Consider the following 12857-nt stretch of genomic DNA (forward strand, 5'->3'; position numbering starts at 1 on the left):
ACTGTGAAACTCGTTAGGGTTGAGGCCAAGATGGATAGAGCCAAATACAGAATCCTAGAAAACAAGCCATACCAGTTTGAAAGAGTCTTGAGATTTGATAAGTGTTTGTTGCTATACAGAGTAAAGTCAACTCCCACTATCCAAACCTAATTCATTTATATATAGGATGTCAGCTGATCTTCTGTAGTGATGACTAATTCTGTTCAGATGTTTAAATTTTACTTACATTTTTTTTTTCTTTCGTCTCAGTCCAACCCATAACGTACTGTATGTTTAACACATGTGCGGTTTTCGCCTTGTGCTGTTGGTCTAAGGCTTACAGAAGCAGACGTCCCTCTCCTCCTCTTGCTTAGTAAATAAAGTTCCATCTAAAGCTCGAGTGTCCAGAGAGAAGATCCACCGCGACAGACATGCAGGTGGATTTAGCACAAGACAAGGAGTTTTTTGGGTTTTTTTTTTTGCTGTCTCAGCAGTAAGCACATTCACTTTACACTACTACCTGGGAATATTGATGCTTGATGGCATATTTTTAGATTCATATTCATAGATGAGGCTTACACATCTTTCTGATCATTAATTAGCCTCAGGATTTAGTTGTTCCATAATAGACTAACATGATCCCTAGTCCTCAGCCCAGGTAGTGTTTTAGTGAATGTGTGTGAGGCGTTACCACGGGGCAAATTGGCATGTTTTGAAAGGCTGTTTTTTTTTGTTGTTGTTTTTTTTTTTTTTAACCCTCTGTTATATAATCTGTAACTTTACTTACTGTCTTTTCCAGCTTTGGCCCAAGGACAAGCTGTTGCAACATTTTAATCCGAGTGCATTAAAGGGGCGGTTTGTAATTATTTTAAAGTCGAGACGGAATGCCATCGCTAAGAAAGCTCTTAATTCTTAACAAACTCCCACAACCCCCCCCCCCCCACCCCCACCCCCCAAATTCTGTTAAAACCACACTTGCCTCATGAGTGGTCTTGGGGCAGAGATCACTTCTGGGCCAGAAAAGAACAACCCGAATTGAAGCGCAACATCGGGAATTAGCAGAGTTCAAGGTAACTTTGAAAGGACGTGATTATTAAAGACGTAGAGACACTTTTACAAATCGCCTTGAACTGTAAGTGGGAAAACTTACAAACTGCACCTTTAAGTGTATTCAGCTGAGCAGTGCATGTATTCCTACAGCATGCTCATGACTTCAGTGGTATGGATTACCATGGGAACGGAGCTGGGTCTTGTATATGCATGCACAGTCACTCTTCTGTGGTGTTTTATTTATTTATTTATTAGATTTTACTCTCCCCCTGTGTCTTCGGCCCGTCATTCTCCGTATTTTCAGCTTGCCGAATGTTCCTTTAGCTAGCATTACTGAATAATAATAATACACACCTTATGAGTTATATACTAGTTTGTGTGTGTTTTCAGGTATGCGTCGTATGCCTCTAACCCCGTGGGAGAACAACGTAGTCAGTCGCTTACAGACACCAACGCACTCGTACCTGGCTCGAAGTCGTAGTGCTGTATCTCTGTCTGGAGATGCAGGTAAAGCAGCACACACACACACACACACAAAATATCTACCTTTTCTCGCTCGATTGTATTGTAAGGTGTTAAAGCAATAATTTGTTGGAAACAGAGTTTTATTGCTTTCCCCAATGAAGACCTTTTAGGATTTATTTGTCATGGGTGGGGGAGAGGGAGAGGTGGATGTTGGAGAATTGAGCTCTATTTGGCCGACTTTGCCTTTTCTCTCTGAAACAAAATGGCTCTTTCAGGGTTTTTCTTTCTCCTTAAACACTGTTACCAGGGTTACTGTCAGCTTGCTTTTACATAAACTTTGTGTGTGTGTTGCTTCATTTAAATCTTGTCTACAAAGGATGCATGTGGGAGTAAACATTAGATTCTTATGCTACTTTTATTCCTTTTGTTGTCTTTGGGATGTGTCTCTCTCTCTCTCTCCTTCTCTTTTGCTCTCTCTCTCTCGCTCTCTCTCTCTCTCTCTCTCTGTCTCTCGTCTAGCCTAATCTTTAACTAACAGCTGGGGCAAAAAGCTGCTAACAAGCAGAACACGATCATCACTGAGCTTTACTGCAGTAGGACCAGGCATCCTAGGCCACACCCACTTTTCTGAACGCAATACTTTTAGCTCCTCCCCTCAGGGATGATCGTAGTCGCTGTGTGATCTTTTATTGGTTTGTAGATGCTGACGTGCACTTTCTGTCTTTTCCTCCCTCTCTCTTTTTCACTCACATTACTCTCACCCCCTCCGCTCACCCCTCACCTCCCTGTTTAATAAACTCATGCTCCACACGGCCTGCTCGGGCTACTTAACCTTTGACCCCGGTTCAGTGACCCCCGTTTGTCCTCGCTCAGCCTCCTGTCACCATGCGAGCTCACTGTCCTTCAAGGCCCCGCAGTCACGCAGCGGCGAGCGACCAATCCGAGCCGGCCTCAGCCTCGAGCGAGCGGTCAGGGCTGGGCCGGAGGCCAACCCATGCAGGAAGGCATCCCATCATATGCTGGTAAGAAGACACACGAGGGCTGTCTGAAAGACATGTGAAAGAAATAAAATCAAATATTTTGATCGGATCTGATGTTACACGTACTTACTTGGATAAAATCTAATATAAATAAAGTAAAATGATGAAAAATGAAAGGTTGTTTTTTTTTTTTTAGGTCCCATAAATTATATATGAAATTATATCCTCATGAATTCATTTATTTATTTATTTATTTATTTATTTATTTGGGCTACGATAAAGCACCTTTCACAGTTATGTGATACCAACACACAGCATTAATGTGGTATTATAAAAATTTTAGATTCATTGAAATGCAAATAAAATGTATTTCATGTAGTTTTTTTCATTTTTAAAGGAAAGTGGATGTCTTTGTTGTGTACGAGTGCTTGGATTAGAGTTTAAGCTCCACAGGAAGTACACCCAGTTTTGGATTATTCTTGTTGGAGCTGATGGCTCTACGCGCACGCACGCGCACGCACGCGCACGCACGCGCACACACACACAGAGCCTTTGGGTGTGTGCAGTTTGCCAGAGGCTTATGGTATTAAGGACTTATGTCTGAGACCCAGAGCCACTGACCTGCACTGGACTGATTCAGTCTGTTACACAGGCATCAGTGCTGAGCCAAATCATACTTTAAAAAAAAAAAAAAAAACTACTCAAAACATCATGTAACTCCTGTTACGTACACCATGTTATCATGAGGAACTGGATCAGAACCTGAATAGCACTGAACTGTATTTCTGTCCAGTCATCCATTATGAAATGTTGTAATTGTTAGAAACACCAGCCGGAGGTTAGAAACTTTGTCCGCTGAGAATGGAAGAGATTGTACTGAGAAAATGTCTACATAACTGCTACGTCATATATTAGTATATCTTTTTTCTTCGACAGTGCCATCTGCTGGACACGAGCATCGATAGGGTGAAGGTTACATTGAAAAGATGAAATTACATTACAGAATGTAATGCGCCCAAATCCAGATATCAAATTTTCGATTCCTCCCACTTACATGAGCGCTTCACATTGCTCATCTGCTCATCGTTATTAACACACATTAGTCATTATTATCGCTGATCATTTTGGAGTTATGTATCAAAGCTACTGAAGCCGTCAGTGTAAGAATAATGGCTGAGAGAGAACTAGTCGGTGCTGTGGGATTAAATTCCTGCTCGTTAATACTGTGAACCAGTAACGATTTGCACAACACAACACTTTACATGCCTTCAATATTCTTCATTTCTTAAGATTTCTGTTTACCTACCTGTTTGTTTGTTTGTTTGTTTTGCTTGGCATGGTTAGATTGATAGGAAGGATAAGGACTACGTGCGCAAGTCCTGGAGTAATCTGTCCTGTCCTCCTCCAACTCTGAGCCTCGCCACCACCAAGAGAGCGCCCTCTCCTGGCGGCCAGCGTGCTAAACTCAGCCAGCAGTCACCTGCCAGGTACGGACAGTGGACCTCGTTTATCAATCTGTTAGGAAAGTTGTGTGTGTAAATGTTTCCGTGGTATTCGGACGTGTGCGCCCACAGCATTTACGCTACATTTAGTGATGCCCACGAAATTCCATAAAAGGCAAAAAGCTGAAAATGACGACTAAACCGTGAAAGAGCGTTTCCTTAAACACACCGAGTGCAGAATCTTCCAGTCACACACCTCAGTGCATCGGTTCGCTTCCACCTTTTGTAGGGTGCCATTACTTTTGTACGGCATAATCCGTAAATGAAATAGTGTAACTCGTGACAGCTATACAAGTCGGGGTTTGTTTCTGTTTATAGCCAGTAAGTTTACACAATCTTCTTTATTCCCTCTCGACTGCTTCTCACCGTGTGACTTTAGGAGTTCCACAAAACCATCTCCGAAGTCTCCCATGTCCAAAAGATCCAGGTCTCCTCCTCCGCCATCTTCCCTGCCCTTTTCTCCTAGCAACCCTTCCCTGTTGCCTGGTAACCTGCGACCCAGCCGGGTGACGCCAGAGAGCCCGAGAGCGAGTCCTCCGGAGGATGAGAAGGACCGAAAGAAGAACGAGGAGGTCAAGAGAGAAGAGACGCGTCGCAGCAGGGAAGAGGACGAGGAGGAAGAACAAGAGAAGAGGGAGAAACGCGGAAGTCCTGCTAAAGCAGCAGCTGAAATCTCCACACGTAAAGAGTCCAATGGTTAGAGTGATTGCTACTGTTTTATACACACACACACGCACGCACGCGAGCACTGTGTAGTTCGTTCTAAACTTCAAACTCCTATTTCAGGTGTAGAGAGGGTGGCGAGTCCTCCAGCGGGCAGACCCAGTACAGGAACCACAGACCCAGAGGAGGCGTCTCGACTGCTGGCTGAGAAACGACGGCAGGCCAGAGAGCAGAGGGAGAAAGAGGAGGAGGAGAAGAAGCTGCAGGAGGAGGCCGAGAGGTTCGTATCCACTGATTATAGAATTGAATTACATAACAAATAAAGGACACTCCAGGAGTTTTTAAGGGGTGTGTGTGTGTGTGTTGATGGACAGACGACACAGAGAGGAGATGGCACAGAGGATAGCTGAGGAGAGAGCGAAACGAGAAGAGGAGGCCCAGCGTCTGGCTGAAGAGAAAAAATGCAAGGAGGAAGAAGAGAGACAATTAGAAGAGGAGAGACTGCAGAGAGAGAAAGAGGAAGAAGCAGAACGCCTGCAGAGACAGGTCAAACACACACACGTATACACACGCAGTATACACGCATACACACGCCTACACATATGTGCACACATACACACACGTGCATACATGCATGCAGCATACGCACACGCAGTATACGCACACGCATATACACACACACACACACACACACACACGTACATATATGCACACACGTGCACGCATACTCGCGCACACATTTATAATAAAAAATGACCACACAGGTGAATGCATCATACACACATACTGCACACACACACACACACACACAACTCTAATACAAGTGTGTGTGTGTGTACAGAAAGAGGAAGAGGAGGCTCGTCAGCGTGAGGAAGCAGAGCGTTTGCGTCAGGAGAGAGAGAAACACTTCCAGAAAGAGGAGGCTGAGAGACTCGAGAGGAAAAAGGTACAGGGTTTTGTTTTTTGTTTTTTTCCCCCATTCATTTTATTTTTTGGAGTTTAAATGTGTTCATCAGAGACTTAAACACACTGTTTACCTCCGTAGCGTCTCGAGGAGATCATGAAACGCACACGCCGTTCAGATCAGGTACTGAAACACACACACTTGTATTGGTAAAAGATTTGTTGCTCATGCCTCTTGTACAGCATGATGTTTGAATGATGTGTGTGATGTGTTTATTAGAAAAGCCCCGGTCAGAGGAACGGAGATGTGAGTCAGCAGTCTCAGGACACGGGTAAGTGCAGTTTGGTGAAGAGTCACCAGCAGGTCACAGAGCTCTGCAGCAGTTAACCTGCAGTGATGTGTGAAAGGGGTGTTTTCATATCTTACTACTTCCTGTTTCCTGCTACACACAAGATGGACAGTTAATTGGCTAAGAACCTCCTACTGTGTTAAAAAAATAAATAACCATGCTTTCATTATGATCTTTTTATCCCTATCTCTCTCTCTGTCTGTCTCTCTCTGTCTGTCTCTCTGTGTCTCTTTCTTTCTTTCTAGCTCTCACTGTTACCTCAGTGTATGGGTCTCTCTCTCTCTCTCTCTCTCTCTCTCTCTCTCTCTCTCATGAAAAATCAGAAACTGTTTTAATGGAATGAATTTTAGTTCATAACTGTTGCCAAAGCACCTCTCTCACCTGACTGTCTCTCTTCTCTCTCCTTTCTCTCTGACTATCTGTCTCTCCCTCTTCTCACTCACTCTAACTGTCTGTCTCTCTCTGGCTATATGTCTATCTCGCTTCTCTGTCTCGCACGGTCTCTCTCTCTCTCTCTCTCTCTCTCTCTGACTATATGTCTCTCTTCTCTCTCTCTCTCTGTCTCTCTCTCTCTCTCTCTCTCTCTCTCTCTCTGACTATATGTCTCTCTTCTCTCTATCTCTCTCTCTCTCTCTCTCTCTCCCCGACTATGTCTCTCCTCTCTCTCTCTCTCTCTCTCTCTGACTATATGTCTCTCTCTTCTCTCTCTCTGACTATATGTCTCTCTTCTCTCTCTCTCTCTCTCTCTCTCTCTCTCTCCGACTATATGTCTCTCCTCTCTCTCTCTCTCTCTCTCTCTCTCTCTCTCTCTCTCTGACTATATGTCTCTCTCTTCTCTCTCTCTGACTATATGTCTCTCTCCTCTCTCTCTCTCTGACTGTCTCTCCTCTCTCTCGCGCGCGCTCTCTCTCTCTCTCTCTCTCTCTCTCTCTCTCTCTCTCTTGCACTATGTCTCTCCTCTCTCTGTCTGTCTTTCTCTATCTCTCTCCGACTGTCAATTCAATTCACCAAGCTTTATTGGCATTCCAGTATACATGTACAGTATTGCTAAAGCACTACAGAAAAGAGATGAACTGTTATTAATAAAAATATTAGTTATAACACAGTATCCATATAGAAACATGGAGATGGGAGAATAGAAATGAAGCATTAATACAAATGTTACCAATCATTGAGGTAAAATTATTAATAATAATAAAAAAAAGACCAATAGGGCTCGCTCTCTCTCTCGTTTCACCTTTGAATTATACTGTACATACAGCAGTTGCACAGTGTTCTGTTATTAATTTACACAAAAATGTTTAGGTTCTTGTTCTTTTATCTCCATGTATAACAATTCTACGTATATTTTGCTGACAACCTGCTGAACTTTCGCCGCTCTCTCTCTCTCTCTCTCTCTCTCTCTCTCTCACACACACACACACACACACACACACACACACACACACACACACACACACACACACACACACACACACACACAGAAAACGTGGTCTCTGGGATCCCCTCAATCACTGTTTCGGCTCCACAAATCCCTGACTCCACACAGCGCAGTGACAGCAACGGCCACACATTGCCCCCTGCTGGACACGAGTAAGTACTGCATCTACAGCTCTACTGCACGCCTCAGCTCTGTAGAGTTAGAAAGCCAGCTCAGGGATGACCCCCCCCCCCCAGAAAAAAATCAACATTCATGGCATCATATTTGCATCTCTGTACCGCCCTCATGGGGTTATAACATGTCACTACAGGTTTCCTTAAAACCAGCACCATTTCAGACCCAGTGTCGTGCGTCTTCTTTGATTATAGATGTAATTAACATTTGTGAAATATACACGCTGTGTGTTAGAGCTGTGCTACGTTCTTAGCAGCATTAGCACCGAAGCCCAGCTTCAAGAAAACGGCGTCGTCATGGAGACCCCGGACTTTGAGGAAGTGATCGAGGTGCCCATGGTGAGCAAACTGTCCCGTCAGGAGGGCGACGGAGAGGAAGAGGACGAGAGGAGGAAGACGCCGCTGCTGGCTTTCGGCGAGAACGGAAGCACACATGACCTGAGCACATGGGACCAAAGCCAAGTCCGGGACCACGCAGGTGAGATGACCTGCTAGCCTTCATCATCCTCATCCTCCAAATTCTCCAAGGAGTTTAATGCTTTTTACAGAATGACAAACTATCGTGTTTAAAAATAATAATAATTAAATGTCAAAACCAAGATTTATTGTGAATCACAAACTTTTTGTTGTTTTTTTTTTTCCCCTCAATGTTTTTTTACAATTAGTTTTTTGATTAATTGCGTTCTGTCTTCACAGGTGATGTCTGAAACCCTCAGAGAGCATGATGGGAAACAAAGTGTGACTGCTACCCGCTCGGTTTCTTCTCCCTTTACATTTTATCCACTTAGACACTTGGTTATCTGAGGAGAAAGTAACTGTAACACACTTCTCAAGTTGTGGACAGTCATCCTTGTGCTTCCTGTAATGCAGCTCGTACCTACTGATTCCCCACGCCCCACCCCTCTAACACTAAAGTGGCATGTTCCAGGAGCATCGAGGCTCGGTCGATTAAACGTGCTGTTCGCGTGTATGTGGGAAAATCTGTGGATTTGAAATCAGCTGTAAAGTCTGATCTAATACTTGAAGTTTTTAGTTTTTTTTTTTGGTTCGTTTGTTTGTGTTGAGGTCAAATTCAGTGACGTGCTAACCGTAGCAAGGGCGCCGGATGACCTGATGTCCTTTTGAAATGTTCCGAAACATTCTGGGACTCGTTTTTTGTGCAGAGTAAACCAGGCATGTCGTGTAACACTGAACACATCGTGACTTTTACAAGAATGAAGAAATAGTATTTTCCTACTTGTTTATAAAGCTTTAATATACATTTGCTTCATCGTGACCGTGTTGCACTGGGGATGAGTCGTCTTAATGGAGATGCACCGAAATTTGAAGTGAAAATTCTTGGCCAAAATAAGGCCCCTTTTTGCACTTTTTCCCCCCTTAACGCTTTTCCTGAAAGAGTTAAAAATGCAGAGAAACTTCTTGTTTCATTCATACTCTAATGTACAGTATTTCCGTGTTATTATGTCCTCTGATCAGATGTTTGGAGTAATATCCTGTTGAAAGCACAAACGTCATTAATAATAATAATAATAATAATAATAATAATATATTTAGCAGAAGGGTGTACGGTGGCTTAGCAGTTAGCACGTTTTGCCTCACCCCTCCAGGGTTTGGGGTTCGACTCCCGCCTCCGCCCTGCGTGCGTGGAGTTTGCATGTTCACCCCGTGCTTCGGGGGGTTCCTCTGGGTATTCCTCCCTCAGTCCAAAGACATACGTTGTAGGCTGATTGCCATCTCTAAATTGTCCGTAGTGTGTGAATGTGTGTGATTGAGCCCTGCGATGGGTTGGCACCACGTTCCCTGGGATAGGCTCCACGCCAACCGCGACCCTGTGTAGGATAAGCGGTATGGGAACATAGATGGATGATGGATGTTTGGCAAATGCTCCAATAAAACCAGATAAAAACATGTTTTGATTGATTTAGTGACTTTTCTGTAAGGGGATGTTTGTGTAGCTTCAGAGCTAAAGCTGTATCTTTTTACTTTTTTTTTCATTCCTTAATTGATGAAAAAAAATAAAATAATATAAATGTCCGCAAATCACTGCGGTAGAATAAGAATTAAAACACTTCAGGACGTTGTTTTTTCGGTTAGTTTCAGTTTTCGGCCAAGAATTTATTTCCGTGCATCGCTACCTCTGACCCGAGTGAAAGCTCACTCCAAAGATCTCATGCGTGACACGCTGTCTAATCTACCGTCTAACGCAGCAGGTTTATGAGCTCCGGATATTAATCGGCCGCGAGGACCGGACAGCGCGTGCTGAAGAAGGCAGGGTTTCTCTGCTGCGTACCGACACAATCATTACATTTAATACTAAATAAAACAATAAGCGAAGACAATAAAATGAAGGACCTTAAATGAAGAGAAACGCTGCTATGTGTAACGTCCCTATGCCTTATCAAATCAGGACACGCGTGTTTGGGGATTTAAGGGCTGATTATCAACCTCCACACCACATTTCCTACGTTTTACAGCCGGATTAGATCTCCTCACTAGAGAATTCATCTCGATTTGCTCAGTGTGCATAACTGCTGTTTATTTAAAAAAACTGCTGGATTGAGGATCTGCTCCAAGATTCGCTTTAGCTCTGTCAGCAAATCCTGACGCTGGTGTAACGTAATGCTAAAAGTGCCGAGCTCAGCTACTGTATAATGTGTTCAATGGAAGCGATGTAAATCTTTAAAGATTTGTGTACAGTAAATGCAGATACGGCTATATCATACAAAGACCGAATTCATGTTAGAAACAAGACGAGCACGACGACTGATCTGATATAAAACTGCAACCTGGCATCTGTACCAGCTAGAACAGAGAACTCCTCAAATCCCAGTCCCATAAATAACGCTTAGTTTTAGTTTGGTGGAGATTCTAGACTCAAGCACATTCATACTTTTTGTCATCTTCTGTTTCATCATCTCTTTACAAATTCCTCATTCTCATCCCCCTCCTCCCCCAAGCAATCACATCTGTATAGCATGTAAAAAAAAATAATAATAATTATTAGAATCAATAAATAATTTTGTTTGAACAACAAAGCCCCACACGTCTGCTTTATTTATGTAATTGTGTTTCTATAGTCAGGCAACACAATACTCGAATAATCACAATACTCCTCCACATGTTCTGTTACATCTCAGTGACTTTTCCTCTTTTATTTGAGTTTATGTATTAATTTTACAAAATGTAAAAATAAATCATGAGATAATTCATACTTGAGCAAGGAAGGAAAAAAAGGAAATAAAATTCATTAATACTAAAGCGAATTAAACCCTTAAATGCATCACAGTGTAACTGTTTATTATTAAACCCACAAAGTCGTCATTACTTTCATTTCTGCAGTTCGACCATTGTTTTGTCGAGTGGGAGAAGTTATTGAATTTCTCACTCGGTCAGAAACAGAAAGAATACCTTGCTGACCAATCCTGTATCGTTTTAATCAACTCCCTGTCGTTTATATAATCACAACACATTCTTTCTTTGTTGGAAACTGCACGGTCTCTGCCTCTCTGCTGCCATCTTATTCCTCCTAACTAGACTAGGATACCTCTCCAGCACTCTTAAAATGATTTACCCCGGCCTTAATGACCTAGTCTTAATGCTTAAGAATAAGTGGGATTCAGTAAGGCTCCTAAGTCTAGGAATAAGACTAAAATGATGTCATTCTGAGGATTTTGACACACTTGAGACTAAAATCTTACTTTTTAATAGTTGACACAAAGTAAGATTATAAGGAAATATTTGATCGATGTGTACATTATTACAGTTAGAGAAATGTTGACCGTGTGTAGCACACAATCCTTATATTTAAAGGCATTTCACTTTGGAATAAACCACCGTACAGCCAGCGACGAGACGGGTGTGTTATTGTGTTGTGCTCACATTATATGTGTATATTGAATAGAACAGAATATCTGTATTACAATTGCACAAGAATAACGATGTCATTAGAATTGGTGGTGGAGAGACTTGAGACTGCATGTATCTTCTAAATGTCTATTTTGTCATTGTTTTGGAGTACACTAGCTTAGAGGCAAACATATTCATACTAAAAGCCACAAAACATTACTTTTGATTTCATGGGGACTTTTCATGAAAAGTAGTGACGACAATGGAGAACAAAGGGCATCGTGAGGAAGAAATAGAAACAGTTACATGGGGGAAAAAAAAGGTATATTATTTTAGCAAAGTTTACAGCAGTTAAAAAAAAAACAAAACAATTTAAACCATAACTATGAAATGCATCTCGTGGTTTCACTTTAATTTGTCATGTCATGCATTATATTTGTACATCTGGCTGTTCTGATTGTTTTATTCAAAAATGCCACACACTTTCATTTCTCTAACTCTAAAAACATACAGGCCCGGGTTAACAGAGTGGAGTGCACTAGAGTGACCACTGTCGTATCTAAAATGACCAGGTTGCTGAATTTTCTCTAGTTAGTCAAACAATAATCTTCAACTTACTGATCAAATGAGGCCACAGACAAGATAGATGAGAGAAGCAAAAATCCAGTTTATTGTTCAAAAAACACGAGATCCACTCAGTGAGACGTCCCAAAGTGATCCGAATCTAAGCACAGACTCGGTGCCCTATTTATACAGTCTTATCTTTGGGTTATGCCCGATTATCTCTTTCTTTTGAAATCCCAATAATCTGTAATAATGTCTCCTTTGATTTCCCTTAAATCCTAGTTTTCCCAATTTGAAATACCATTAGAACCAACTTTTTCTCGTTCTGGAATCCCTTTAAAAACCATTTTCAGCCATTGGATATCCCCTTATCTGTTTTTCTTTTGGATATTTGAAATTTTTCCAAGACCCTTACTGCCATTCCCACTTTTCCCGTAACCGAGCTGTGTGCATCTCATCGCCCCGTTGTCCTGAACAATTTGGATATTTTCATCGCTTTTTCATTATGGGTAAGATATATTTTTTATTATTGCTTAATGTTGCACATATTTCTTCTCTAATTCTAAGTCTGTTTATAGAATCCCATGCAACACATCGTGTTAAATAACCTTATTTCCATCATAAATGGCCTGTATGAGGACTTCACGCAAAACCATTGCATATACATATATTTATTTCACTGTTGCTGGAAATTATTGTACGAACCATGTTTGCAACAAGCATTCACAGGAAATGTTAACAGGAAATGGTGTGCTGGGTTGAGATCAGTTACTTGAAACCTTACACCACAGAAAAATTGAGCATCAGCATGGGCTTTATGAAATGCAGTGTGCAACGCAATAACTCTGCTGATCACCTGACATTCACCTGTTCCTGTTTGTGTTTCCTTCACGTTTTGGATTTGTCTACCAGTTTTAACAAACTTTCAACCTGCAATTGCA

General features: G+C 42.0%; 1 protein-coding gene across 3 annotated transcripts in view; it reads left to right on the forward strand.

Annotated features, from left to right (window-relative positions):
* map7b (microtubule-associated protein 7b) overlaps positions 1–10875 on the forward strand; it is a 32408-nt gene extending 21533 nt beyond the window's left edge. Inside the window, exons 7-19 of one of the 3 annotated variants that reach the window (XM_053643127.1) lie at positions 315–416; positions 1420–1536; positions 2368–2516; positions 3819–3961; positions 4356–4672; positions 4763–4919; positions 5014–5185; positions 5481–5585; positions 5685–5726; positions 5823–5874; positions 7377–7485; positions 7761–7984; positions 8203–10875. In XM_053643127.1, the coding sequence (XP_053499102.1) occupies positions 315–416; positions 1420–1536; positions 2368–2516; positions 3819–3961; positions 4356–4672; positions 4763–4919; positions 5014–5185; positions 5481–5585; positions 5685–5726; positions 5823–5874; positions 7377–7485; positions 7761–7984; positions 8203–8213 (1700 nt within the window). In that variant the 3' untranslated portion in view covers positions 8214–10875. Of the gene's footprint in view, positions 1–314; positions 417–1419; positions 1537–2343; positions 2517–3818; positions 3962–4355; positions 4673–4762; positions 4920–5013; positions 5186–5480; positions 5586–5684; positions 5727–5822; positions 5875–7376; positions 7486–7760; positions 7985–8202 lie in introns of all 3 variants that reach the window. The other 2 variants (XM_053643128.1, XM_053643129.1) reach the window with 2 other exon arrangements.
* The last annotated feature ends 1982 nt before the right edge of the window (positions 10876–12857 follow it).

This window comes from Ictalurus furcatus, chromosome 15 (assembly GCF_023375685.1).
Source record: "Ictalurus furcatus strain D&B chromosome 15, Billie_1.0, whole genome shotgun sequence".
NCBI lineage: Eukaryota > Metazoa > Chordata > Actinopteri > Siluriformes > Ictaluridae > Ictalurus > Ictalurus furcatus.